This window comes from Heptranchias perlo, chromosome 36 (genome assembly GCF_035084215.1).
Source record: "Heptranchias perlo isolate sHepPer1 chromosome 36, sHepPer1.hap1, whole genome shotgun sequence".
Lineage (NCBI taxonomy): Eukaryota > Metazoa > Chordata > Chondrichthyes > Hexanchiformes > Hexanchidae > Heptranchias > Heptranchias perlo.
This window is the reverse complement of record NC_090360.1, coordinates 14,286,618-14,313,087: the sequence shown is the minus strand read 5'-3', so window position 1 is coordinate 14,313,087 and position 26,470 is coordinate 14,286,618. Positions and strand designations below refer to the sequence as shown.

At 42.2% G+C, this 26,470-nt stretch overlaps 1 protein-coding gene and 1 long non-coding RNA gene across 5 annotated transcripts in view; one reads left to right on the top strand and one right to left on the bottom strand.

The window, feature by feature from the left end:
* rassf4a (Ras association domain family member 4a) overlaps positions 1-26,470 on the top strand; it is a 212,149-nt gene that overhangs the window by 169,212 nt on the left and 16,467 nt on the right. For all 4 annotated transcript variants that reach the window (XM_067972601.1, XM_067972603.1, XM_067972600.1 and 1 more), the window contains 2 exons: positions 20,369-20,517; positions 25,343-25,452. In XM_067972601.1, the coding sequence (XP_067828702.1) occupies positions 20,369-20,517; positions 25,343-25,452 (259 nt within the window). The remainder of the gene's footprint in view (positions 1-20,368; positions 20,518-25,342; positions 25,453-26,470) is intronic.
* The window catches only part of LOC137304123 (uncharacterized), a 30,231-nt gene continuing 24,270 nt past the window's right edge, over positions 20,510-26,470 (bottom strand). Inside the window, exon 2 of the long non-coding RNA XR_010958516.1 lies at positions 20,510-20,813. This is a non-coding gene — a long non-coding RNA (uncharacterized lncRNA). The remainder of the gene's footprint in view (positions 20,814-26,470) is intronic.

Genomic DNA, 26,470 nt, shown 5'->3' with positions numbered 1-26,470 from the left:
ATCAAAAGCAAGCTTGTGCCTGGTCTCACCAGACTTCCACATTTAGCACTTTGCAACAGAGGTCTCTGGATAGAGCAGGAACCCTGTTCAATTTTCACTTCTCTATTCTGTGGAAACTGAGGCCAATTGTGGGGCAACTCAGCACAGACTGGTAGTTGAACTTGCAATTTTCCTTGTTTGTATGGCTAGGCTACTCACCAAGCAATGAGAGGAGCCTTTTTAGTTTATTTTCAAGATGTGGGCATTGATGGACAGGCTAGTATTTATTCCTTATCCCCTATTGCCTTGAGAAGGTGGTGGTGTGCTGCCTTCTTGAACTTCACGTGGTGAAGGTTCTCCCACATCTACAGGTTACGTGGGGGAACCTTCACCACACACTGCAGTCTGTGGAGCCAGCAATGATAAGAAACTTTCACCCCATTATGTTGAAGTCCCACAGGTGGCAGTGCTGCGCTACCCAGACCTATTGGGGGAAATCGGTTAAAATGGGTTAAAATTTCAGACATCGGAAAATCTACCCCGACCCGCCTCCAACGCGTCTCTGTCCAGTTTTAACGGAGGAGGGTTGGGGGCGGTCAACTAACCTGGTAGCTGGAGGGAGGCAAGAACAGCCGGATCCAGCAAGTAAGTGCCTTTCCAGCACTGCTTGTGGGCCGGGAGGACCAGGAATGCTTCCCACAGCCCACCAAAGAAACCTGCCGTAATAGGCCTTCCTCCACCTGCGATCAGCCAAACCCCCCCCCCTCCTCCCGAGCAATCCGATATCGATATCCCCTCCAATCTCCTATCTCCCCCTGATCGATCTCCAATCAGCCCAACTTCTGACCTTATGACGGAGGATTTTGACCCAGCAACAATGAAAGAACGGCGATGTATGTCTGAGTTAGGTTGGTGTGTGACTTGGAGGGGACCTTGGAGGTGATGTTGTTCCCATGCACCTTCTGTCCTTGTCCTTCTAGGTGGTGGAAGTCGCAGGTTTAGGAGGTGCTGTGGAAGGAGCCTTGGCGAGTTGCTGCAGTGCATCCTGTGTAGTACACACTGCTGCCATGGTGCGCTGGTGGTAGAGACAGTGAATGTTTAAGGTGGTGGATTAGGTACCAATCAAACAAACTACTTTGTCCTAGATGGTGGCGAGCTGCTTGAGTGTTGTTGCAGCTGCACCCATCCAGGCAAGTGGAGAGTATTCCATTAAACTCCTGACTTGTGTCTTGTAGGGCACAAGTGATTAAATGACAAAAAGGATGATGGTGTAAGGAAGGTGGCAATGGGACAGGTTAAGAAACAAAAGATTGATCAGGAGTAGCTGTAAATGGCAGCAGCAGAACCATTACCAGCGCTAGCCGACTGATAAAATGGGAGCAGTGGTTATGATCTGAAGTGATTGAAATCAGTGTTGAGTCCTGAAGATTGTAAGGTGCCTAAACGAAAGATGAGGTGCTGTTCCTCGAGCTTACATTGAGCTTCATTGGAACAGTGTAAGAGGCCGAGGTCAGAGAGGGAGCGGAAAGGATAATTAAAATGCATCCCAGATTGGCCAGTTGTTGCTGCAAGAGCGATTTTGAATTCCATCTGTGAGTGTTTTAAAAGCATTTTCTTGCAGATGTTTATTATTAGTGGTCATGAAAGTTTCTGAGAGTCACTGCACTGGTCTAGGCTCTGTTAAAACCTCATGAATGGTCACACAATTGAGTCTGTTTTTATTCAAATTTCCCTTTTGTCCCCTACTGTGCTGAAAGTGCTGAGTCAACGGTGGGTCACACTCCATGGGGGCAGGTCAACATTCTTCATGTGTCAATATGGAGGGTGAGTTTGACGGTGCTGGGGATCTGGTTCGGGGGGTCCGGGGCGTGCACCAAAAACTGGAAGGAGCATATTTCTAAGGTGAAGCAGAAACTGGGACTTTGGGATCGACGATCCCTCTTGATCGTGGGCAAAAACCTGGTCATCAGGTGCGAGGTGCTCTCGGTGTTGCTGTACTTGGCACAGGTCTAGCCCATACCTTGCTCCTGCCCCGTGACAGTCACCCGAGCCATCTTCCGCTTTATCTGGAGATCAAAAATGGACCGTGTCCGCAGGGACACGATGTACAAATCTCTGGAGAAAGGGGGGAAAGGCGTGCCCAACGTGGCCCTCATCCTGATGGCCACTTTTGTTTGCAGCTGCATCAAGCTTTGCGTGGACCCTTGGTACGAAAACACAAAATGTCACTACATGCTGAGGTTCTACCTGTCCCCGGTGTTGCGAAGGATGGGCCTGGCCACGCTGCCACGGAACACTTCGTCCAGTTCGACCGTTCCGCCCCACCTGTCCCTCGTCGAAAAGTTTATGCAAAAAAACACTTTCGACCACAAGGCGATCAGTAAGTGGTCCGCACATAACGTCCTCGAGACCCTGCGGGAAAAGGAGACGATGGATCCTGTCAGTTGGTTCCCCGAGCAGACTGTCAGTGTCATTTGGCAGAACGCCTCATCGCCAGAACTTTCAAACAAGCACCAAGACCTAGCTTGGCTGGTGGTGAGAAGGGCCCTTCCTGTCAGGTCCTTCATGCACTCCCGGACTCTCAGCGCCACCGCGCGCTGTCCCCGAGGAGGCTGCAGTGGAGACGAAACTGTCACCCATCTCCTTCTGGAATGCGCCTTTGCAAGGAAGGTCTGGAGAGAGATGCAGTGGTATCTGTCCAAGTTCGTCCCGAGCAGCTCCGTAACGCAGGACTCTGTGCTCTACGGGCTGTTCCCGGGGACGCACACCGAGACAGACATCAACTGCTGCTGGAAGACCATTAACTCGGTGAAAGACGTCCTTTGGTCTGCCCGAAACCTGCTGGTCTTCCAGTGCATGGAGCTGTCCTCGACCGAGTGTTGCAGACTGGCACATTCTAAGGTCCAGGACTACGTGCTCGGACGCACTGAAGCTGGGTGCGGCCGCCGCAAAGGCTCTGTGGGGAAAGGCAACCATTTAGAGCCTTCCCGCCATTGTATACCGAGGGGCTGCAATCAGGGAAAAAAAAAACCCCAGACAGAATGTAAAATTCAAATTGCTGTAATGTACCTGTAATGAAACTGTAATGAATCTGTAATCAATAATCTGTATTGAGTATAATGCAATGAGACACCCCAGAGTGTCATGAACTGTAATTATGCACAATGTGTTCATTGAACTGTACTTGATTTCACCTGCAAATTGTATAATTTGTACTGTGTACATTTGGAATGTGATATGACAACTGTATTGTATGTTTTTGCTACAAATTTTATGAATAAAGTATATTTTTTGAAAAAAAAATATGTGGAGCGGGAAGGGGGCGGGGATCAAAGGCAAGCTTGTGCCTGGTCTCACCAGACTTCCACATTTAGTACTTTGCAACAGATAGAGCAGGAACCCTGTTCATTTTTCACTTCCCTATTCTGTGGAAACTGAGGCCAATTGTGGGGCAACTCAGCACAGACTGGTAGTTGAACTTGCAATTTTCCTTGTTTGTATGGCTAAGCTACTCGAGATGTGGGCATTGATGGACAGGCTAGCATTTATTCCCCGATCCCCTGTTGCCTTGAGAAGGTGGTGGTGTGCTGCCTTCTTGAACTTCACGTGGTGAAGGTTCTCCCACATCTACAGGTTACGTGGGGGAACCTTCACCACACACTGCAGTCTGTGGAGCCAGCAATGAGAAGAAACTTTCACCCCATTATGTTGAAGTCCCACAGGTGGCAGTGCTGCGCTACCCAGACCTATTGGGGAAAATCGGTTAAAATGGGTTAAAATTTCAGACATCGGAAAATCTACCCCGACCCGCCTCCAACGCGTCTCTGTCCAGTTTTAACGGAGGAGGGTTGGGGGCGGTCGACTAACCTGGTAGCTGGAGGGAGGCAAGAACAGCCGGATCCAGCAAGTAAGTGCCTTTCCAGCACTGCTTGTGGGCCGGGAGGACCAGGAATGCTTCCCACAGCCCACCAAGGAAACCTGCCGTAATAGGCCTTCCTCCACCTGCGATCAGCCAAACCCCCCCCCCTCCTCCCGAGCAATCCGATATTGTTATCCCCTCCAATCTCCTATCTCCCCCTGATCGATCTCCAATCAGCCCAACTTCTGACCTTATGACGGAGGCTTTTGACCCAGCAACAATGAAAGAACGGCGATGTATGTCTGAGTTAGGTTGGTGTGTGACTTGGAGGGGACCTTGGAGGTGATGTTGTTCCCATGCACCTTCTGTCCTTGTCCTTCTAGGCGGTGGAAGTCGCAGGTTTGGGAGGTGCTGTGGAAGGAGCCTTGGCGAGTTGCTGCAGTGCATCCTGTGTAGTACACACTGCTGCCATGGTGCGCTGGTGGTAGAGACAGTGAATGTTTAAGGTGGTGGATTAGGTACCAATCAAACAAACTACTTTGTCCTAGGTGGTGGCGAGCTGCTTGAGTGTTGTTGCAGCTGCACCCATCCAGGCAAGTGGAGAGTATTCCATTAAACTCCTGACTTGTGTCTTGTAGGGCATGAATGATGGTGCAAGGCCAGGAAGGTGGTAATGGGACAGATTAAGAAACAAAAGATTGATCAGGAGTAGCTGTAAATGACAGCAGCAGAACCATTACCTGCACTAGCCGACTGATAAAATGGGAGCAGTGGTTATGATCTGAAGTTATTGAAATCAATGTTGAGTCTGGAAGATTGTAAATTGCCTAAACAAAAGATGAAGTACTGTTCCTCGAGCTTACATTGAGCTTCATTGGAACAGTGTAAGAGGCCGAGGTCAGAGTGGGAGTGGGAAGGAGAATTAAAATGGCAAGCGACCGGTGGGTCAGGGTCACGCTTGCGGACAGAGTGGAGGTGTTCAGCAAAGCGATCACCCAGTCTGCGTATGGTCTCCTCAATGTAGAGGAGTCCGCATTGTGTGCAATGAATACGGTATACTAAATTGAAAGAAGTACAAGTAAATCGCTGTTTCCCCTGGAAGGAGTGTTTGGGGCCCGGGACGGTGGGAAGGGAGGAGGTGAAGGGGCAGCTGTTGCATCTCTTGCGCTCGCACGGGAAGGTGCCTTGGGAAGGAGAGCAGGTGTTGGGGGTCATGGAAGAGTGGACTAGGGTGCCGCGGAGGGAGCGGTCCCTTCGGAATGCTGAAAGGGGAGGGGAGGAGAAGATGTGTTTGATGGTGGGATTGCGCTGGAGATGGCGGAAATGGTGGAGGATGATACGCTGAATGTGGAGGCTGGTGGGGTGGAAGGTGAGGACAAGGGGGACCCTATCATGTTTCTGGGAGGGAAGGGAAGGGGTGAGGGCAGAAGTGAGGGAGATAAGGACCTCTGATTTCCTCCTCCCCCGGCCTTTCTGATCACCCCAAGGCCTTTCCGATCTCTTCTCCCACACTCGGGTCTTTCCGATCTCCCCCTTCCTCCTCTCTGTTCCCCAGCTGTGTGGTGCCAGCCAGGAAATGGAGATACAAAATTTAAATAGGGTTCTGCCTTTATATTCGGCAGGACCTCTGAGTTACCCGCATTTCCTGGTTTCCCGGCCACTACGACCCCCCCACCCCTGTAAATATCGGGCGTTGTCTCTGGATTTTTAACATCAATTCATTTTTTAAAAAGGTGGAAACTACACTTTAATAATGCGCCATCCTGTTCCACCACAATTCTTGACTGTTTAAAGTTCTTTGATATATTGCAATTATAAGCAACAGTGTAGAACGAGATCACTATAGGAATCAGCACTGTAAAAGAGCTTGTAATGAACTGTTGTCTAACAGCAATCAATAACCAAAAGGAAGGAAAGACTTTGTTTCCCACACCAGCCATCATACATTTTCATAGTTATTTCAAATCAGAGTGCCATATTGTTGGCATTCTGTGGTGTGGACTCCACTCCAGTAGGAGTTGTGTTGAGATTGTCAAAACTCAGAACGCTTAAGAGTTCGCAGACAGAGGAGCTGGGCCTGATTGAACACAGGCCCCAAAGGTGAAAGTGCACAACTCAGTCCCCATTGCATCTCGATTTTTAATTCCAAATTTTTTTTTTTAAAGTGAATAAGGAGCAAACTCCAATGGTGCAATAAACTGTTGCATGACAAAACCAAATCATAACCAAAGCAAAGAATGTGTGGGCAACTAAAACCACCACATCGTACAGAAACACTTACATTGTTCCTTTTGTGCTACCCCCACAGAAGCATCTGAACCCAGCCGTTCACTCTCTGCAAAGCAATTTCTTATTCAGCATGATGTTTTGTAAGAGTTAGTTCTTGTTTGTAAACAAGAGACTGCCTCCCAAAATAATGGCTGTGCTCTTGGAGAAGGCACAGCAGGTCAACCATTTATGGTAATCTAAATCATTTAGTTATAAAAACAAACTTTAAAATTCAAGGAGGATTATGAAATAATTTGATTTTTTTGTGGCTCTTTGAGTTAGTCACTGGAATGTGTTTATACTTGGTACTGTATTAACACAGCTGGAACACATAATTTTACAAATACAAAATGTTTTTTAGTAACATTACTTGTTAAATTTATTCTACTTTAATATGTTAAAGGAAAATCTTAGAAATGGTTTTCCATGTTTTGAATCTTTTTATTAATTTTGGGGATTACTCATTTGCTTGGCAAATTCATAACTCTCAAACCTTTTTCTCAGTACAAATGCATTTAAGGGGAAGCTAGATAAGCACATGAAGGAGAAAGGAATAGAAGGATATGCTGATCGGGTTAGATGAAGAGGGGTGAGAAGAAGCTCGTGTGGAGCATAAATGCCAGCATAGACCAATTGGGCCGAATGGCCTGTTTCTGTGCTATAGATTCTGTGTAACTTAATGGAAAAAATGGAGATTGAGCACCATCGTGTGGCCAAATAATATATGCCACTGATTGGTACTTCAAAAAAAGTACTACAAAAATCCAGCTGATTGATTGAGAACCTGGTAGAACCCTTCAGTTCATGTAAGCGTCTGTGTAAATCTCATAAATGACAGAATAGGGCACTCATGAGCTTGTTTAACCAACATTAGGTGATTTTTGGAGCCCAGATTTCCAATGGTTTCCAAGTTCTTTTTCCTCCTCCAACACAATTCAACGTCTATATCATGTCAGTTGTTTCCATTTAAGTCACACCATCTTCACGTATAATGCTTGTAAACGTGGTCTTATTTATTTATGACTTGCTGACATAAATCATGTTGAAACGTGACGTTGCGACAAAAAACTTTGTACTGGGGTTCTCCCTCTTCACTTTTACCAAACAAAATAAAGAGATTGCATTTATACTTTGGGTGCAATTGTATGCTCATAAAGGTGAGAGATGTCATTGCTGGGGAATAAAACAGTCTTTCCACTATTTGTCAACCATCAAGCGCTCTCAGGTCTGCTATAATGCCAGCAGATCCAGAGCAATGCTCCCTCTCCTGCAGTACTGTCAATGGTCCCACTTCCCACAGTAGCCACCCTTATGGGCTCTCTGAAGGTGCTATTACTTTACAAAAGTGAAGCCGACTGTGGACACGCTCCTAAATATGAATGGCGGAACAAGTAAAAGAAAACGACAATGGCAAAGAAGAATCTGCCATCAGTTAAGGCAGCCTGTCCCAGCAGAGTCACTCCGGTATATTTGCATTCATTAGGATGGCCCCCCAAGTGAACTTATGAAAGGTTGTGATTTGTGGTGAAATAATGTACTGGTCTCCACTGCTTTTGGAAGAAAGCCACTCAAACTGCTTCTCCATGTATTGTGTAAAAAGGATTCCCCGTTGACAAAGCGTGTAACCTATGCAAATAAGGATGTGCTTCCTGGGTCACCCTTGAATGGGGCTACATGGAGACCTGAAGGAAAGAGCCAGTATAAATGGGGCACAGAATGCCAAAAATAAGGTAAGATATAAAAGAGAGTGAGACTCCTAAATTCGGAGCTGTGGCCCACAATCCACTCAGAACAGGGTGTAAGCCAACTCAACTCATTTTATAGCTGCAAGAATGCTATTTGAAGACTTTCAGCCCGTCAGTCTGGGCTGGATTTAAATCTGTATCCCAGGGATAAGAGGATAGCATGCATGCCTGACGCACTGCGATAATCACTGAGGGGGGGAAAAAGTTGCCATTTTTACATGGAAACAGTGGCCTTTGATTGAATATGATGTGGAGATGCCGGTGATGGACTATAACCTGGTGTTGTAAGATTCCTTACATTTGATTGAATACACATTGGAAAATGACGATTGTCTATTTCCCTCTCCTTTGACCATGTTCATGACTTTGTGGGGGCTTTAACAATGTCTTTTTCTGAGAACACTGCCTTTTTTATGTTAGAAAATTGCTGGAACCTCTGGTGCAATTAGAAGGACTGCATTATTTATTACCAGATTGATGGTGTAATAACAGTTCTGAAGATGCAAGCTTCCCTTTCATAATATTGGCAAAGCGACCCATTGATGTTGCTTTGGCATGCAGTGGTGATGTTTGTTTTTCATAAGCCTCATTTTCTGCCATCAAGGGACAGCCAGTGAGACCTTGTTGACCAGTTATCCTCATTAGGGCAAATAGCCAGAGAACGCTGACGTGGAAATTGTTGGTTGTTTCTCCTCTGGTTTCCTTTGTGTGATTTCCCAAAAAGCCACGAAAATGGATCCTAGTGTCTGACTGCAATGCTAGCTGTCCACAGCAATTGTAATAGTGTCCAGGGACAAAGCATCTGCCAGGGTGGACAGGCAATTTCCTTTTTTGCTGCTCCTCAATGGCGACACAGGTGAAGGAGGGCCAGCCTGATGTCTGCGACTGACCTTCAGTTTTGGAGACCTGAGTGAGGCGTTTGCATAACTTGAGTTCAGGGTCTTTGAAGAAGAGTCGAATAGGAAGGTGGGCTGTGCCAACTGACAGATAGATTTCAGGTAGTCATCTTGGGTTTGGGATGGAATACAGCCACTGCTCAGACCTGTATCTTTAGTGTACATTGTATCGTGATACACCTCATCATGAGTTTCAAAGATCGTAGGCAGCTGGTCCACTGAAATCAGCTGTTTCAACCTCATATCCTAGCACAAAATTGGGCAGAAGAAACAAATGAGTTGAACTCTGGATTTCAGACATGACCATAATCTACATTCATTTTCAACAATTTATTACACAAGTCTACTTCGAAAACCTCTTTTACTTTAAAGTCATGTAACCCCACCAATTTAAATGTCATATCTTTTTCAGAACTTTTTCAGAACTCCTTCAAGTAATGAGTGCCTGAATTAATCAGTTTAGTTCTGGCAAGATTTTGTTCTACTTACGTACCATGGTACTTATAATGAAATAAATACTATAGGTAAAGGGAAAGACAGCGAATGCTGGAAATCTGAAATCAAAACAGACAGTATGGCAGGTCAATCAGCATCTGAAAAAGAAAGATGGATTTGTACTTCTGGTATAACCTTCCAATAGAATCCTGATCTTCTGTTAAGAGGTATATCCAGTACCTACCTTTCCCTTTCAGATGCTATCTGACCTGCCATGAATTCACAGTATATTTTGCCCTTACCTCCCTCAGCTTTCAATGTGCCAAATTCAATAAAAGGATAATAAATCATGGAAGTGTGGCTGGCAGGAAGTACAGCATGCAAAATCAGTCCTGGATCGGCTTTAGCAGGGTGTCTACCTGTGAATAAGAATTGCGGAGGGTATCCACCTGACTCTCTGTAGAGTGCTGTTGAGCAATAAAAAAAGCTGCAGCTTTAAATTTCCCCAGGAGCATTGTTCTGTTCTATCTTTAAACATCAAAGGCAGACAGCCTGGAAGCTGCAAGCTGTAGTGTTCAGTATTTCAAATCTAGATGCATTACAGATAAATCAAGGATGTGCAGGTAGTGATGCAGTTGAAAAAATGATTTTGTTTTTGCTATTCTTTTGTTTTTATAGCTAATACAAATACATTTTTATTAAGCAGTTTTCTGGTCATTCAGTTGTAGTATCTGTTGTTCCCCCTCCCCCTTTGCTTTTTTCTCAACCTCACTCAGGAGCTTGCTTATCTTTATTTAAAGCTAACATGTATCAGCTTGGCTCAATTGGCAGTACTCTTGTCTCTGAGTCAGAATGTCATGGGTTCAAGCCCCATTCTGGAGACCAGCAGATACTAGGCTGACCCTTCAGTGCAGTACTGAGGGAATGCTGCATCTTCAGAGATGTTGCCTTTTAGATGAGACACCAAACTGGGTAGCTGTAAAATATTCCATAGCACTTTTCAAAGAGGGAAAGAAAATTCTCTTGGTGTCCTGGCCAACATTCTTCCCTCAATCAACATCACCAAAAGAACAGATTAAATGGTCGTTCATCTCAATTGCTGTTTGTGAGATCTTGCTGTGCATAAATTGGAAGCCTGTGTTTGCTTACATAAAAATAGTGACAGCGCTTCAAGAAGTGTAAAGCACTTTGGAGCATCCTGAGGATATGATAAGGTGCTATACAAATGCAAGTTCTTTCCATTTCTGACATTTTATGCTTTTGTTTCAGATTTTGTGCTTTTGTTGTGTTGTTTTATTTGTAACTTTTAACACTGGTTCATAACTTCCAATGGGTCAAATTGTTTTACTTCCCACAAAAACCAATTTGAGAATTTCAATAACACTGATCAATTACCTGCAAAGTTTCTGAACTGGGATCTGGTCTCCATTCGGTTGGAGAGAGAGCCTGATGCAGTGATGCTGCTAAATACTGTGGCACTAAATATTTACTGCTTTATTATTATTTTATCATATCTACTGACCATAGAATTTCACGCTAACCAAATGCAACTGATTTCTCAAGTAAATTTGCCAGTAATTCTTCAGTGTCGCCATCATCTTAGGTCGGCAGCATAAGATCACACTGACAGGTGACATATTTGGAGCTCTGTTTTTAATGGAGTGCATTTCTACAACAGAACCTGAAGAGACAGGGACCCAAAGATTTGCACGGAGGTCTCATAAAATCTATGTGGAACACTTCAATTCAAATCACTGGGTCCCTCAACTTCATGTTGCTTCGGAGACTCTGGAATAAAATGTAAAATATACAGCCCAATTTATAGTCATTGCCACCAACAGTACTGAATAAAAACACCCCAATGAGCTAGTGGTGTATATTCAAGTCCGTAATCTAATCGTGGTGGTTCATATGACTGTTGCAGATTGCTGTGAAGACCTCTGATTGCAGTTAGAGGTTATTGGAAGACCTCCTTGATTTAGGAAAGTAGATAATTACAAATCTTGGAAGTGTTGTATAATCTATTACACTTGGTCTTGCAATCAGTACAACTGCTACACATCTGTAAAAGGTAGTTGAGGGTATGATACATGACAGTAATGAAACATCTTGTGAAGGTCTCTTTTGTGGAATGTGGCAGAACTTCATTTTATGGAAACAAATGTGTTCAACTGCCATCAGGAAAGGAGATGCTTACTAAACATGTCCATTGGCAGTCAACAGTTGTGTAATTTTTAATCAGACTGGCTAGGAGATCCCTCTTGTTCTCCCCTCCCCCAACACTTTTTAAAGTAATCTCTGGATTTTATGTTATGTTATCAGCTACTCAACACCAAAAACTCATCAAAAACTACTTTCAAAAGGACACAGATCTGTTCATGCAAGCTAAGATTCAGAATGTGGCTCCTGGTAGACATGCTGTTTGGGGAATCTCCTGCTGTTACATCAGCAGAATGCAGCTACTCACAAGAAATGTTCTACTGCAGTCTGGCTGGAGCAGCCCTTCATAAAATGGTTGATTTAGTGAGGGAACATTTCCACTATGCTATGTATAGTTGAGATTTCTATACACTCAACAAACGTTGGAAATCTCCCTCCACTGTTTTTGAACACACTCCTATGTGTTATCCAGGGCAGGTGGTCGGTCAGTGGCTCCAGTACACTTCACAGAAACCAGCTGAAGAGTGGCATTGTTTGGGATGGGAGCAAGCCACCTGGCTGGGAAATGGTGTGTTTGGAAGAGGAAAAAGAGAGAGAGAAGGTGGGTGGGGGGAAGTGTAATTCGAATTTTCAGGGATAACGATTGTAGTACACGGAATGGGGGAGTATTTGCTCCAGCACACTCCATTTTCTGAAATAGATCATGGTGGTTTGGTGAGACTGGCTCTTGAAGAAAATGGGTTATACCCAAAACTAGAAGAGCCACCGTGGCCCTTCCACAACTCAAGGAAGATGAACCTTCTGCACTTGTTTCCCTCTGAAAACGTATTAAACAATTATTATTGATAATATTCGGCTGCTACAGGTCGCAGTATTAGCAATCTATGAATGTTAATGTTATAATTAAGAAGCCAATGTTAACTGCTCTCAAGATGCTAAGCAGCTTGCATTAGCCTTGATATCATTTGGTTGTATAGAAAACAATCTATATTTTATCTTTTTCACTTCCCTATGTTCCTGCTCCCCTCCTCCCTTCCCTTTTCTGGTCCCTGCACACATCAGTCATTATTCTATGGCTGAGATGCTGGGTGACTTTCTGTCTTGGCACTCTAGGACTAAAGAAAGAAGAAATACTTGCATTTATATAGCGCCTTTCACGACCTCAGGACGTCCCAAAGCGCTTTACAGCGAATTTTTTAAAGTGTAGTCACTGTCGTTATGTAGGAAACGCAGCAGCCAATTTGTGCACAGCAAGCTCCCACAAACAGCAATGACATAAATAGCCAGATGATCTGTTTTAGATGTTGGTTGGTCAGGATACCGGAAGAATTCCCATGATCTTCTTCGAACAGTGCCTTGGGATCTTTTACGTCCACCTGAGAGGGCACACTCGACTCCAAAAATGCAGCACTCCTTCATTACTGCACTGGAGTGTCAGCCTGGATTATGTGCTCAAGCCTATGGAGCGATCCTTGAACCCATGACCTTCTGAGAGCGTTTTGTGCCAGAGAGCAATCCACAGAGATTAAAGATAGCTTTACATTAATGGAGTACTGTCAGCTGGAGATGCACGGTACTCCCGCTTTCATCGCATTTTCGTGGGTCTCGCAAGTTGCAGTCAGGTTGCCAATTAATATTAATATGAGCCTCTGGATGCCCTGGCGGGTCTCTAGCCTTCGTGCGGAGCAACAGCAGGAAGAGAAGGGAAGAGGGGAGCGTAGTACACGGAGGTCACAGGTCTCAGCACGACTCCCCCAGGACCATTTTGTTTTTTTCTTCTATTCCATAGGTAAGACATCCATAATTCCCATTTCAACCCCTCCCAGCCTGAGATCAGGGACTCACCGTGCGAGGAATTTCGAGAGTGTTGCGAGTTCCAGTTCCTTTTTTAACCGTAGGGAGGGGAGTTGTGTTTTAATTACAGCACACATGTTTAAGTGAACCATTAGAATTGAATGTAACTTCAGAGTTTTAAAAATACATGGACTGTTTTGAACCATGTAACATGAAAATTGAATTTCTCTGTTAAATGCAGTAACGTTGAGGAATACCTGAATTGAACAAATGCATTTGTCACAGTGTACTTTTAGTAAAGGCATTGTAAGCTTTTGTATCCCCAGTGTTGATGATTTCAAATCACGTTATTTGATTTAAAAGTTAAATTAAACTTTTCATTTTCTCTGTTTGTGACATGACGTTTGAAGTGTTAGCATCAGCTTGAATGCAAAGAAACTCGACTTGAGTAGGGCTCCAAATATAAGTCTGAATTCCACTTTTATTTTTAATTCCCATTTTCTTCTTTCATGAGACTGTCCCACTTTGGGCTCCTGACGCTGCTCTGAAATCAAGTGGCTGTGGGAGCTGGAATAACAGATGGAATAACAGATGGCAGAGGGTGATGGTCGAAGGTTGTTTTTGTGACTGGAAGCCTGTGGCCAGTGGGGTACCACAGGGATCGGTGCTGGGTCCCTTGCTGTTCGTGGTCTACATTAATGACTTGGATATGAATGTAAAAGGTATGATCAGTAAGTTCGCTGATGATACAAAGATTGGTAGGGTGGTAAATAGTGAGGAGGATAGCCTCAGTCTGCAGGACGATATAGATGGGTTGGTCAGATGGGCGGAACAGTGGCAAATGGAATTTAACCCAGAAAAGTGCGAGGTGATGCACTTTGGAGGGACTAACAAGGCAAGGGAATACACAATGAATGGGAGGACCCTAGGCAAGACAGAGGGTCAGAGGGATCTTGGTGTGCAAGTTCACAGATCCCTGAAGGCGGCGGAACAGGTAAATAAGGTGGTAAAGAAGGCATATGGGATACTTGCCTTTATTAGCCGAGGCATAGAATATAAGAGCAAGGAGGTTATGATGGAGCTGTATAAAACACTGGTTAGGCCACAGCTGGAGTACTGTGTGCAGTTCTGGTCGCCACACTACAGGAAGGATGTGATCGCTTTGGAGAGGGTGCAGAGGAGATTCACCAGGATGTTACCAGGGCTGGAGCGCTTCAGCTATGAAGAGAGACTGGGAAGATTGGGTTTGTTTTCCTTGGAGCAGAGGAGGCTGAGGGGGGACATGATTGAGGTGTACAAAATTATGAGGGGCACAGATAGGATGGATACTAAGGAGCTTTTTCCCTTCATTGAGGGTTCTATAACAAGGGGACATAGATTCAAGGTAAAAGGCGGGAGGTTTAGAGGGGATTTGAGAAAGAACTTTTTCACCCAGAGGGTGGTTGGAGTCTGGAACTCACTGCCTGAAAGGGTTGTGGAGGCAGGAACCCTCACAACATTCAAGAAGCATTTGGATGAGCACTTGAAATGCCATAGCATACAAGGCTACGGACCAAATGCTGGAATATGGGATTAGAGTAGACAGGGCTGATGGCCGGCGCGGACACGATGGGCCGAAGGGCCTCTATCCGTGCTGTATGACTCTATGACTCTATGACTCTCTATGACTCAAGGTGGAAATGCTATCACTTTGAACAGTCTCCTGTTTGCTGGCCTGGAATTGGTGCCAAGTAACACTCCCTTCCCAAGGTGAAATCAACCACAAAAACCACTGAAGATTAATCATTGGGTAAATCCCACATAGCCTTTCATTTTGGTTGAATTTAATGTTTGTTTTAACAAAAATTCTATGAATTAAATTTCTGAAGAAGAACTAGCTATGTCTTAACATATCAGGGAATTATGAATGTACCAGAAATGGGAAAACAAGGTGCAATTAATTCTGAAGGAAAATAAAACGTTTCAGCGCTTCAAAAAGTTCAGCGTTAAGGCATTATTCAACAGCACAGAAATATCTCAAATTCTCTCTTTAACCCGGTTCAGATTTGGCACGCTGATAGCAGCTGTTGCATGTCAACAAGAGTTTGGCTTTGAGGTCTAACCTACCGTCATGTGATAAATGAGGTGTAAAAATGCACCAGTGTTGCTAGCCCACACTTTATGAAAAGAGCAACCACGACAAATTCAGCTAGACCCACAGTCTCAGGTTCAGCACTGAGCCCAGAATCTCATTGTGAATGTCATATAACTAGAGTCACTAAGCTGGGCTTCTAATATTATAATACAAAGAGTGCACATTAAAATAAATATTAGAAATGCATTCACTTGTAAAAGCAATAAAACACTAATATAGTGCAACAGTAGCTGTGAAACACTTGCAAATCAAATGAAAAATTCAATCCATTTGGAGGAATAGATTTACTTAGCACTTGACCATTTGTTTTCATTGAACACATCTTTTTTGAGTAATGACTCCTCTTGTGTGTTAGAGATCAAGTAGCATTTACCTATACACACTCAACGTTCCTTTCTAATAATTAATAACCAATGTTTCCTGAAACTGAAAGGTTTTCAGCTAATCACTTCCTACCCACCACAGGTTTGTAAAAGTAACTGCGTTGTTTATCCATTTAAACAGAGCAACCCATCCCGATAGAAAATATGAAAGGAGTAAACCTACAAATTTTAAAAACACAAAATGTAAATAAACCTGCTCCATTTATTCAGAGAAAACATGCATTTTAAAGAAGGGCTTACCTTTATTACAGATCATAAGTCCTGTTACACTCTGGGGTGCTTGACGTTTAATGTGGTTGTTTTTGTGAAAATAATTGTCAGAATACTGGATGCTAAATAATCACATAACACTGATAGAATGACTGTAGCACAGAACGACAATGATCGCTGTACAGTGATTTCTGCAAATGTCTCTGATTGGATGGTAGCAGCCAGCAAATCGACCTGCAGCTGTGACCTCCAAAGACTCACAATAAAGTGTAGTTGGCAAAACCTGGAGTAGACTTTATATTCCTTCGGCAAGGAAATATTGGCTCGGGGAATTTATCTAGTGAGTAGCTGAGCCATTTAGACTAGGAAGGTTCCAGTTTCAATCCATGGTACATGCGGAGTTAAACTGATCGCAGCCAGCATGCAGTAAAGGTGCTACAGATGGGCCTCAGTACACCTGGCTTAGGGAGGGGAAAATCAGCCAGCGTTTCCTGCTCCTAACTGGTATCCAGTGACATATGCTGAAGGGTATTGTGTGAGTGCTGTAACGCCTCCTGTAATAAACTAGTTCAATGATCTTCACTGCCAAAGCACACATGTGAATAATGACCAGCACCTGTAAAACATATCCCAGTGGGAAGTCAGAATCTTCAAGAGAAAGAGGGGAGGAAATTAAAAATGGTTAAGATAAAATTCCTTCAGTTGAATTTCTGTATTTAATGGATTGCATCATCAATGCTCAAAAATTAAAGTAATTGGATTAAGACGGGTGTGTTGAAACTGTATCTAAGATAATTTATAGTATCCAATTCATAGTCTGAGATTGCCATTTCTGTATTGCAAAACAAGAGCAGTCTATCCAGAATTCCGTTAATCTAGGCAAAATTTATTTAAACAAAATCAGTCCTAATCCATTGATTCCTGTAATATTTTGTCTTGCTTTCTGAAGAACTGCTTCTGTTATGTGCCTTCACACAGTAAAAAGCCTACCTCATACATTCAGACATGAGCTTTATGGAAGTTTTGGTAAAATTGGCTAGGACTTTATTTATGTCATCAGATTAATATATTAAATTGTATGAAGGAATATTAAGTGATTCTGTCAAACATACTTAATAAACAATACATTCACAATTTGAGGAATTAAAAGACTGTATTTTTAGAATTCTATTTGTAGATGTGAGATACCCCCCCCCCCCAAGGAGATTCGTAAATATGCCTTGATAACTTTTTTGTAATCTTCTCAAGGTTCTTATTGATATATTTGCACAGAACTCTTTTAAATAGTTTAAATATATTTAATTAAAAAGGGGGACAACACAAAAATCCTAACATTTGACAAAATATGAATCCTAAAACAGTACAGAGACAAGAACGGTGAGAACCTGATTAAGGCACGATGTTGAACCTCCTAATATTTTTGTAATTTCCGACTTTTGTTAGGAATTTGAAAAGTTTATCTGCCAGTTAATAACCCCTCCAAAGAAAGCAAAAACAAAGGGATACTAACAAAGGGATCACTGTTCAGTGCTCCTGATGCAGAGCTTCACACGCCAGGAGTGCATACTGAGACTTCAGACACATGGCCCCCACTATATTCCATCCATTCATTTTAAAATTGTGGGTGGGGTCACACACCTGAATCCCTGAAATCCACTCCTGCTGCACTAAGTTTTGCACCAGGACTACTGAAGATGAAATTTACCCCAAAGCAATGTCTCAGTGGCAGTCTTTTTGTATAATTATTTCCAGACAAAAGGAATCCCTTCTGATCCCAGATATTTTCAGCTCTGTTCCCCATCACTGATTTTTTTTTAAACTTCAGACATGATTCAGACTGTTTTTGTATCCCAGCGGATCTATTCTAAAGTGACTGCCTAACAAATACATTCGATTTCACTGTACAGAATTTGGATAAAGGATTTAGCAGCCTTCGTCTACTGATCTTGCACATTGATTACAGTGAGTCCAGTAATCTGGGCTCAGTGAGTCAATCCATGTGAGTGGATTTAGCAGAGCTGCCCCTGTGTCTTGCCCGAGTAGAGCTTCATATGTATAATTTATGTTAATTTTGTGCAGGTGGGCAACAGTGTGCATGTCAGACAGTCCAAGTGAATGGGTGAGACAATGCCCAAATGTGGAATTAATCAACGTACATGTCTCTGTACTGTTTTTGGAAGATACAGTGGTTTAATTACTGCAAAACGCATGATAACTGCTTGGAAGCAGATTGATGTAAGAGACATATTTAAATGTGTTGTGTTTACCACCAAGATTTGGTGGTCCTGGTGCTCCCTCTGTGTTATAAATTGAACAGCCAGGTGAAGGATAGAATACTGGAGCCTAGTCTTCAGTTGCCTCCAAGCCTTTATTCACAGAGCTCCACATTACACCAACACCACATCACACCCTAGATCATCTCTCTTATAAATGGATACAAGAGAGTTCTCAATTGATACGCACCACCTGAATACAATTAACACTAAGTGATATAAATCACATGGATGCGCATAATGCTCTGGACCGTGTGTGGCCTGGTCTATCTGTAAGTGGAGAGGTTCCATGGGTGTATCAGGAGCTGGTGGCTGTAAAGTGCCCTGATCTATTTCTGGGGATGCAGAAGGTCCTTTGTGCCTAAGTGTGAGCAGCCACCAAGCTTAGCACAAGCACAAATGGAACACACAGAACTATGTAGCTGTATGAGCTGTGGTCGCTGAGTCAGGAGGATCTGCACTGTAGCGCCCACAATTCTGGCTTCTCCCAGCATGTCAAGATCGTATACTTAGTGGGCGGGATTCCTCTCTGAAAGTAGGCATTTAAAGAGAACACAGTTTGAACAGGATTTTCCATTGTGTGTGATGTGTTATTGACACAAAATGTTCCAAACTCAGAAGTATTAGTGTAAAAAATATTTTACATAGCCCAAGATTATCTGAATTTTCAAACAAAATTAATTTTCCTGCAAGTCATTTGTGGCATAGGCATTACATCTAAATTCATGCCAGATTTAAATGTGCACATAAAGCAATATTTATTTGACATTGAAAACTTCCCAATTTAGTGGTTAGACACCACTACAGCTCATCTCTGCCAGCAATAATCTTATTATATAAATGTTCATTTTTCGTTCTTATTTCACTGTATTCAGGTTTTGGAAAAGAGGAGGAAGGGGCCGTCTGACTCAGTAGCAGTGGGCGAGAGGGATGTAAAAAAAATGGACATTTTTTATTGAACTTCCCCTAATCCCCAATTACTATGCAAACATATACATGCGTGGACTGCTGCCCCGCAGAGAACATGATTCCAGTTCTGTAACAGTTGTTGTTTTGGTAAACTAAACATGTGTGGTGAAGGGGTACAGTGAAAAAGGTTACTTCTCCTTTCATTACATTGCCCCAATTATCCTGTTCCACCCACACAGTCATTCCACCCACATCCATTATCACCTTGGCTCAGTAAGCTGAGTCAGAAGATTCTGAGGTCAAGCTGCACTCCAGGACTTGAGCACTTAATTAAGGCTGGTAATTCAGTGCACTTTAGCTGCATTGTTGGAATTACCATCATTTGGATGAAAAGTTAAATCAAGTCTACTTGTTGAGATGGATGTTAAAGATCCATTGGTACTATTCAAAGAAGAGCAGGGAGTTCTCAAGTGTCCTGGTCAACGTTTCTCCTCAACCAGCATCATCAAAAATAGATTAACTGGCCATTGCTTGCTCTGTGCAAAATGGTCCTGGCGCATTCACCTATATAGCAGCAGTGACTCCATTTCAAATATCATTCATTGTATGTATAGCACTTTGAGACATGATATGGTGCTTTAAAAATGTGCATTCTTTCGATAACTGTCAGATGCCAGGGAAATTCCTTAAAACCAATACAGCAGTAATATTACTGACCATTGAAAACCCAGGCCAGTACGTTGAGACAAATTCTGCTCTTTTAATCAGATACATCCTTCAAATCAGAATGAAATGATTCCAATAAACACTTCTGCATGGAATCCCCTGAAGTATATATCGTTTATCAGTGTCAAAAAGCATATATTTTGGTGTAGAATGCACGTTTTATTCTCCCAAAAGTGGGGGCAGGGGGTATTTTACAAAAATAAAACAAAAATAATTTGCCATTCATTAACTTTAACTTTGGTGATGCTGACCTCAACTTATTCTAGCCTTCTTTCATTCATCTAGGCAAGCAAGGTTTCCTCCAATTCAGCAACAGCTGCTGAGCACCCACAGTTTTTCAAGGAATGCTCTCCAGTAATTTTTTATTTTGCAACCCCACTGCAGTTGCACATGAGCTTCATTCGTCTGGAACTCGAGTCCAGCAACTCTTGTGCCAAGCACCTCAAAACAAAGAGTCTCTGCTGCACTTCAACTCTTGCGAGGACCCATGGCCACATAAAACCGTACCCTGTCGTTTTTCAAATTGCCGATTGCCATTTTGTAGGGTGACAAATCACACCTCAGTTTTCTGATTCTGAACTTTTCTCTTTGCTTTAGGATGATCTGGAGCTGATCATTGAGGGCCTTCTGAACATATCCTGGGGCCTAAGAAGACCAATAAGACTTCAGATGCACGATGATAATGAGCGTATCTATTTCTCAGGCTCCAAGCTGCTACGATTAGGACAACAGACCTGCTTGTACAAGTGAGCCATAAAAAGTTTTATTTTTATGAAGTCGGTAATACAACCAGCGGTGCAAGCAACAATAAATGATGTTGAGCAGTTTGGACATAGAGGGTGGAATTTCCCTCTTGGGTGTAATCCCGCTACAACTTTGGCAGGATGGGATTTCTGCCGCATTGATCCTGGCCGTACGTAATTCTGGCATGCTCCTGCCAAGATTCCCACTTTCATCAGGGAGCTCGCCATGGGGGAGGTGGGAAACCACTGCTTTTGCAGACACCAGGAACTCGGAGCATGGCCAGCTGTCTCAAGGGCACCTGAAGAAAAAGAAAACATTTTTAACAAAGTTCAAAATTCCCATGCAGAGGAAATGGATTTGGTCACCTTATAATCGATTGTATTCCCTGGGAGGGAAGGCTTTAAATGTTAAATCCCCCACCATAAGCCATAGCAATGCTGGTCACCAGGATTCCTAACACCCAGCATTGATAGGGCATTAATGATGGGAAATATGCCATATAACATTTTCCCATTATTAACATGACAGTTGAATACGCCCACCCATAATGAAAGGAGGAAGTATTCAACACCTGCCATCACTTCCAATGGAAAGTCCCAGAAGTGGCAACAAGCCACAAAAGAGCTGATGGAATAGTTTCCCGCCCAATTTTCTGAACCCTGCCTGCTGGAAACCAGTGCAATTTCAGAGGAAAACCTGCCCTTAATTGTTTTAATTGAAAAAACACATGCAGCAGTCCAAAGTTCCATAGTGTGACCCAGGCTGCATGATATATATTAAACTTTCATTAGCCTTGACTTTCAATAGGCAAAGCTTTCCAAATACCCTCTTTGCATCAAATTTAGTAATGAATTGTTAGGTAATATACAACCCAAAGAAATTATAAAGACTTTTTCTGTGAGCTGATCTGAGCGGATGGAGTGTTGTATTGTGTTAGTTCTATTTTCCATTGTGTGGGGAAGTGGGAATCATCATTATGGATTTATTTTTGGTTTTATTTCTGTAATGTTTTAACTGCTATGCAAGAGTATGTTCCCGGTAGTAAGAAATGCTAAAACAATCACTTATAGGCATAGGGTTGCTATCGGCTCAAGCCTATAATTTGGTATCACTGTAACCTGCTTCTTAGGTTCAGTCAAAGAAAATCGATCAGTGCCATTTGGAGCTTTTTCAAGAGCGTAGTTTAAAAACATCTCCTTATACTTAAGAAAACAAAACTTTGAGCTGATTATCAGCACCTTTCTCACAAATAACAGAAGTAAAGTTGCACTTTTGCCTCTATGATCTGTTAACGATTCCCCCCAAAACACAGACTTTTTAGTATCTGGATTAATACCAAAATCCCCGTCTGTGGTGGAAGATGGGAAATGCCATGCCATTTACAGGGAATTGGACTGGCAACTGGCACATCTCCAGGTTGTATATGATATACAGAATTGTGTGTCCAAATTCACACCGGTGAAAATTAATTGTTGAAAACATTTGAGTTTATTTGTAACGAGTTTACTTTAAGCGCGAGCAGAAGAGATTCCCAGATCAGAGCTGGGAAAGTTATTTTGTTTTAATGACCTATATCGAAGAAAAAAAGAACTTGCATTTATATAGCGCCTTTCGCAACCTCAGGACGTCCCAAAGCGCTTTGCAGACAATGAAGTATTTGGAAGTGTAGTCACTGTTGTAATGTAGGAAACGCGGCAGCCAATTTGCGCACAGCAAGGGCCCATGAACAGAAATTTGATAACGACCAAATAATTTGTTTTAGTGATGTTGGTTGAGAGATAAATGTTGGCCAGGACACCAGGGAGAATTCCCCTGCTCTTCTTCGCAATCGTGCCTTGGGAACTTTTACATCCACCTGAGGGGGCAGACGGGGCCTCAGTTTAAAGTCTCATCCAAAAGACCGCACCTCCGACAGTGCAGAACTCCCTCAGGACGGTACTGGAGTGTCAGCTTAGATTTTGTGCTCAAGTCTCTGGAGTAGGATTTGAACCCAAGGGAACATCAGCCTTATCTGTATTATCTCATCTAGCCTTTGGCTGTTAGTCTGTCAAACATTATGACTTCTGACAACACAACATTCCCTCAATGCTGTAATGAAGTATCAGCCTAGATAATGTTATTCAAGCCCTGGAGTGGGGCTTGAACCATAACTTTCTGACTCAGGCAAAATGCTCCCAAATGAGTCAAACTGACACTTAGCAGGACTTTGCTATTCATTGAACAATGCTGCACCTGATCTGAGAGAGTGCTTGATGGTGAAATTGGCTCCAATATTTTTCTTTTCTGGCACTGACATTCCACCCATCAAAGCAGTACAGAATTCAACAAACATAATTCATAATTTGGAATCACTGATTACTCAGTTTTGATTTTATGTACAATTCTGACTATGTGCACATTGTATGTGTCAGTATTGTAGTTTGTGTTAAAACAAAATATTGAATCCATACAAGGAAATGCAATCTGGAGTTTTAGCTAATTTGGATAAATGTTTTTTTGCTGCACTGTTTTGGTTGATGACACTTAAACTGTGACTGGACATCTGTTTAGTAACAGCTTCCTGTGTATAAGCATCAAGGTATCACAACAACCCTAAACTGGAGTTCCTTATGTGTTGTTGAAATACCTGCCAATGCAAATTTCAGAGGTGGTGTGAAATTCTTGTTCTTAAATGAAAATAAAGCAAGTTGGTATATGCAAGACACACAAAATGTAAAGAGCATGAAGGCTTGGCAAGGATAGAAATAGGCTAAGATACCGATTGATGACACAACAGATTAGTAAAATAACAATAATGAAAGAAACACCATATAACACATGCCATCTATCCATAATCTGTCTGCTATGATAAACAGTGTATAAACTGGTAACTTGCCAGAGGGGAGAACTTTGTAATACCACATTATCTGTCACTTGATGAGTGTTCCTTCAGACTCATTGTAATGTACTGTATCCCATGCTAATCCACCTTAACTTCATAGTTGTGCTCATTCATTAATCCTGTTACATAAAGATGCTTGAATTTCATATTTTGTAACTTAAAACTACACATTACAATATAACAAACATGTTGACAGGAATTAATGGCTTTAATCTTATTTTGTGGTTATGGATGGTTGCAAACTGCTCAAGCTTAATTTTTGGGATCCTTAATGTCCTACGAATCCTGGATTGCAATACAATCATGTAACTCTCTCCCATAAATCTGTTATTTGGTATGTACGTCTTAGTGTGATTTGTCACTAAGAAGTTGGTCACGTAATCATCAATTTTTTTTATAGTTCTCAGTAGTTTTATTTTTGTATTAAAACTGTGTGGGAGACAAATGAAGTATAATTGCAGCACACCCAGCTTATATATGATGCTGTGCCATTAGCAATATGAGGTTTACAAGATCAGTAATATTGAGTTTTGTTTTGTACAAAAAAGAAACACAAAAATGCTGACCTAAAATGCCCAGTTACATTGGCACTCTCATCTTTAAAGAGTAGAATTAACTATGGATCTCTTGTTGAATTAAGTCTTACCATGTTCAACATGACCACTCAGCCTCATGAGTTCAAACAAACCATCATTCTTACCATGCCGCCTGCATAAAGCTTTCTCTCTCGTTTGCTTCTTTGCATAGTTGATAGAGCCTAGTTATTATTAAAGAGGAGTTCTCAACATTAGGACCGCTTTCAACAAATAGTTACAATGAAATATAATTAATGTTATCATCGTTTTTATTTTGCTCTGTCCATTCGAATTGAATGATTTACCTAACCTTTATTTAAGCATTGAGTGCTGAAGACATACCATGGGGGATATTGGTTTGAGAAGGTTACTGAACCTGATGCTGAGAGTTGATGCTGACTCATTCCCTGCTTTATAACTGTATCTTTGCCACTGATGAATTCAGTTCTCCAACAGCCAGCCCCAGTAACTCTTTCAAGCCAGCTCCTGAATGATTTACCCAGCCCCCACTGGATTCCACAAAAATGTACTTTTTAAGACGTGGCTGAAATGAACAGAAGAAAAAAGAATGTTGATGCTGCCCAAAACATCTTATATCACTGTCCCAATTTTAAAAGAAATCTGGATCCTGAGATTCCGACATAATGGGCCTGATTTTCCTCTGCCTAATCCCCATGTTACACCAAATTCTAAGAAGAGGGAAAAGGGCTGGGGACCCATAACAGCAACCTGTTGGCACATGACGTGCATTTCTTGGGATATCTCCAGCAAGGTCAGGAGGCTCCACCTAAAACAGCCAGAAGCATTTAAATGTTATGTAAATGTCACAACAGCTCCCGCGTCATTTTCCTGGGATTCCACTAGGTGGATGCCTTCCCTGAAAACGGGGCTATCAGGAAAATCAGGGGCATCAAGTCGTTTTCGTCTGGAATGAGCTTTGTCCTATACGGTTTGAAAATGCTCTATGATGTAAATTGTGATCAGTCTCACTCTTGCTCACTTAAACCTCACTCCAAACATTTCTCTCTAGTGTTGGCGGATTTAAAAACCCTCTAAGATTCTTGAGGAACAAAACAGCAACAGGAATAATTACAACTATTCTGCTATTCATGGCTGTGAAAGAAATGGCTTTATTGTATTCATTGTTATTTAACAAAAGTATTTCACTCCCAATTTTTCAAAGAAAATTTTTGCTTATCAGTATTGACAGAGATGAGTTTCTTAATGTTATTCACTTACTTGTTTTGTACAAATTATAACATGACATGCAGTGATCCATATTACGCCTTTGGTTATGTTATTTCATTCATAACTTTATTTTAATGGACTCCTGATTATCTGCTCTGAGTTTTTTAATATTAACCTTTACAGAAAAGGAACAATGTCACAGACCTTGTCAAATACCAGCTCATCTGAAGCCGAAAATGAATCAAATAATAAGGATGACTCTGCCCAAAACATGAACAGTAGCAGCACTGCAGGTAAGCAAAGATAGTGATGGGACAATAATGCAAAAAATCTCCAGGAACCTTTACAGTAAGGAAAATAGATTTGGCACAGAAACCATACACTGCAGGATGTGATAGAAAATATAGCCAATCCCGATTTAATTACACATGCTACCCTAGAGGAATTTACAGCTAAATGAGTTAACACTTGATGTCCTTTCTGTAATTTTTGAAATCCTGGTTATTGACTAATGTTATTATGCTACTTTTTCTGTCAGAAAAAAACAGCACATGTTCAATTCTATATTTAAACATCCCAATAGAACAATACTGGATGTAATATTATAAAATCAAGATACAATTACATGGTTGGAACCAATTGGTGAAGTTTAATTTTGAATATTTTGTTACTATCATAACTACATTTTTGAACAGTTTATTATAGAATCATACAATACAGGAGGGGGCCATTCAGCCCATTGTGCCTGTGCCGACTCTTTGAAAGAGCTATCCAATTAGTCCCACTCATGTGTACTGCTAGGATCTGCTGTTGGACGGCTCTGCCTGTTGTACTGATACATGCACATATATTGTAGTAATGAAGCATACACAACTCAGAATTCAGGTGGGGATTGATATTAAACTGGCTTTATATGGACTGGGCTAGTAATAATATATGGGACAAAGAGGGGAGGAATTTTTGAAGTGTGTCGAGGAGAACTTTTTAGACCAGTATGTTTCCAGTTCAACGAGGAAGGAGGCATTGCTGGATTTGGTTCTGGGGAATGAGGCGGGCCAAGTGGAGCAAGTGTCAGTGGGGGAACATTTAGGGAACAGCGATCATAGTATCGTAAGGCTTAGATTAGCTATGGAAAAGGACATGGACCACTCTAAAGTAAAAATACTCAATTAGAGGAGGACCAGATCTGTTCTCAGTGGGATGAGAACAGATCTGGTCTGGGTAAATTGGAATCAAAGATTGGCAGGCAAAACTGTAATCGAACATTGGGCGGCCTTTAAGGAGAAGATGTCTCAGGTACCGTCTAGGTAC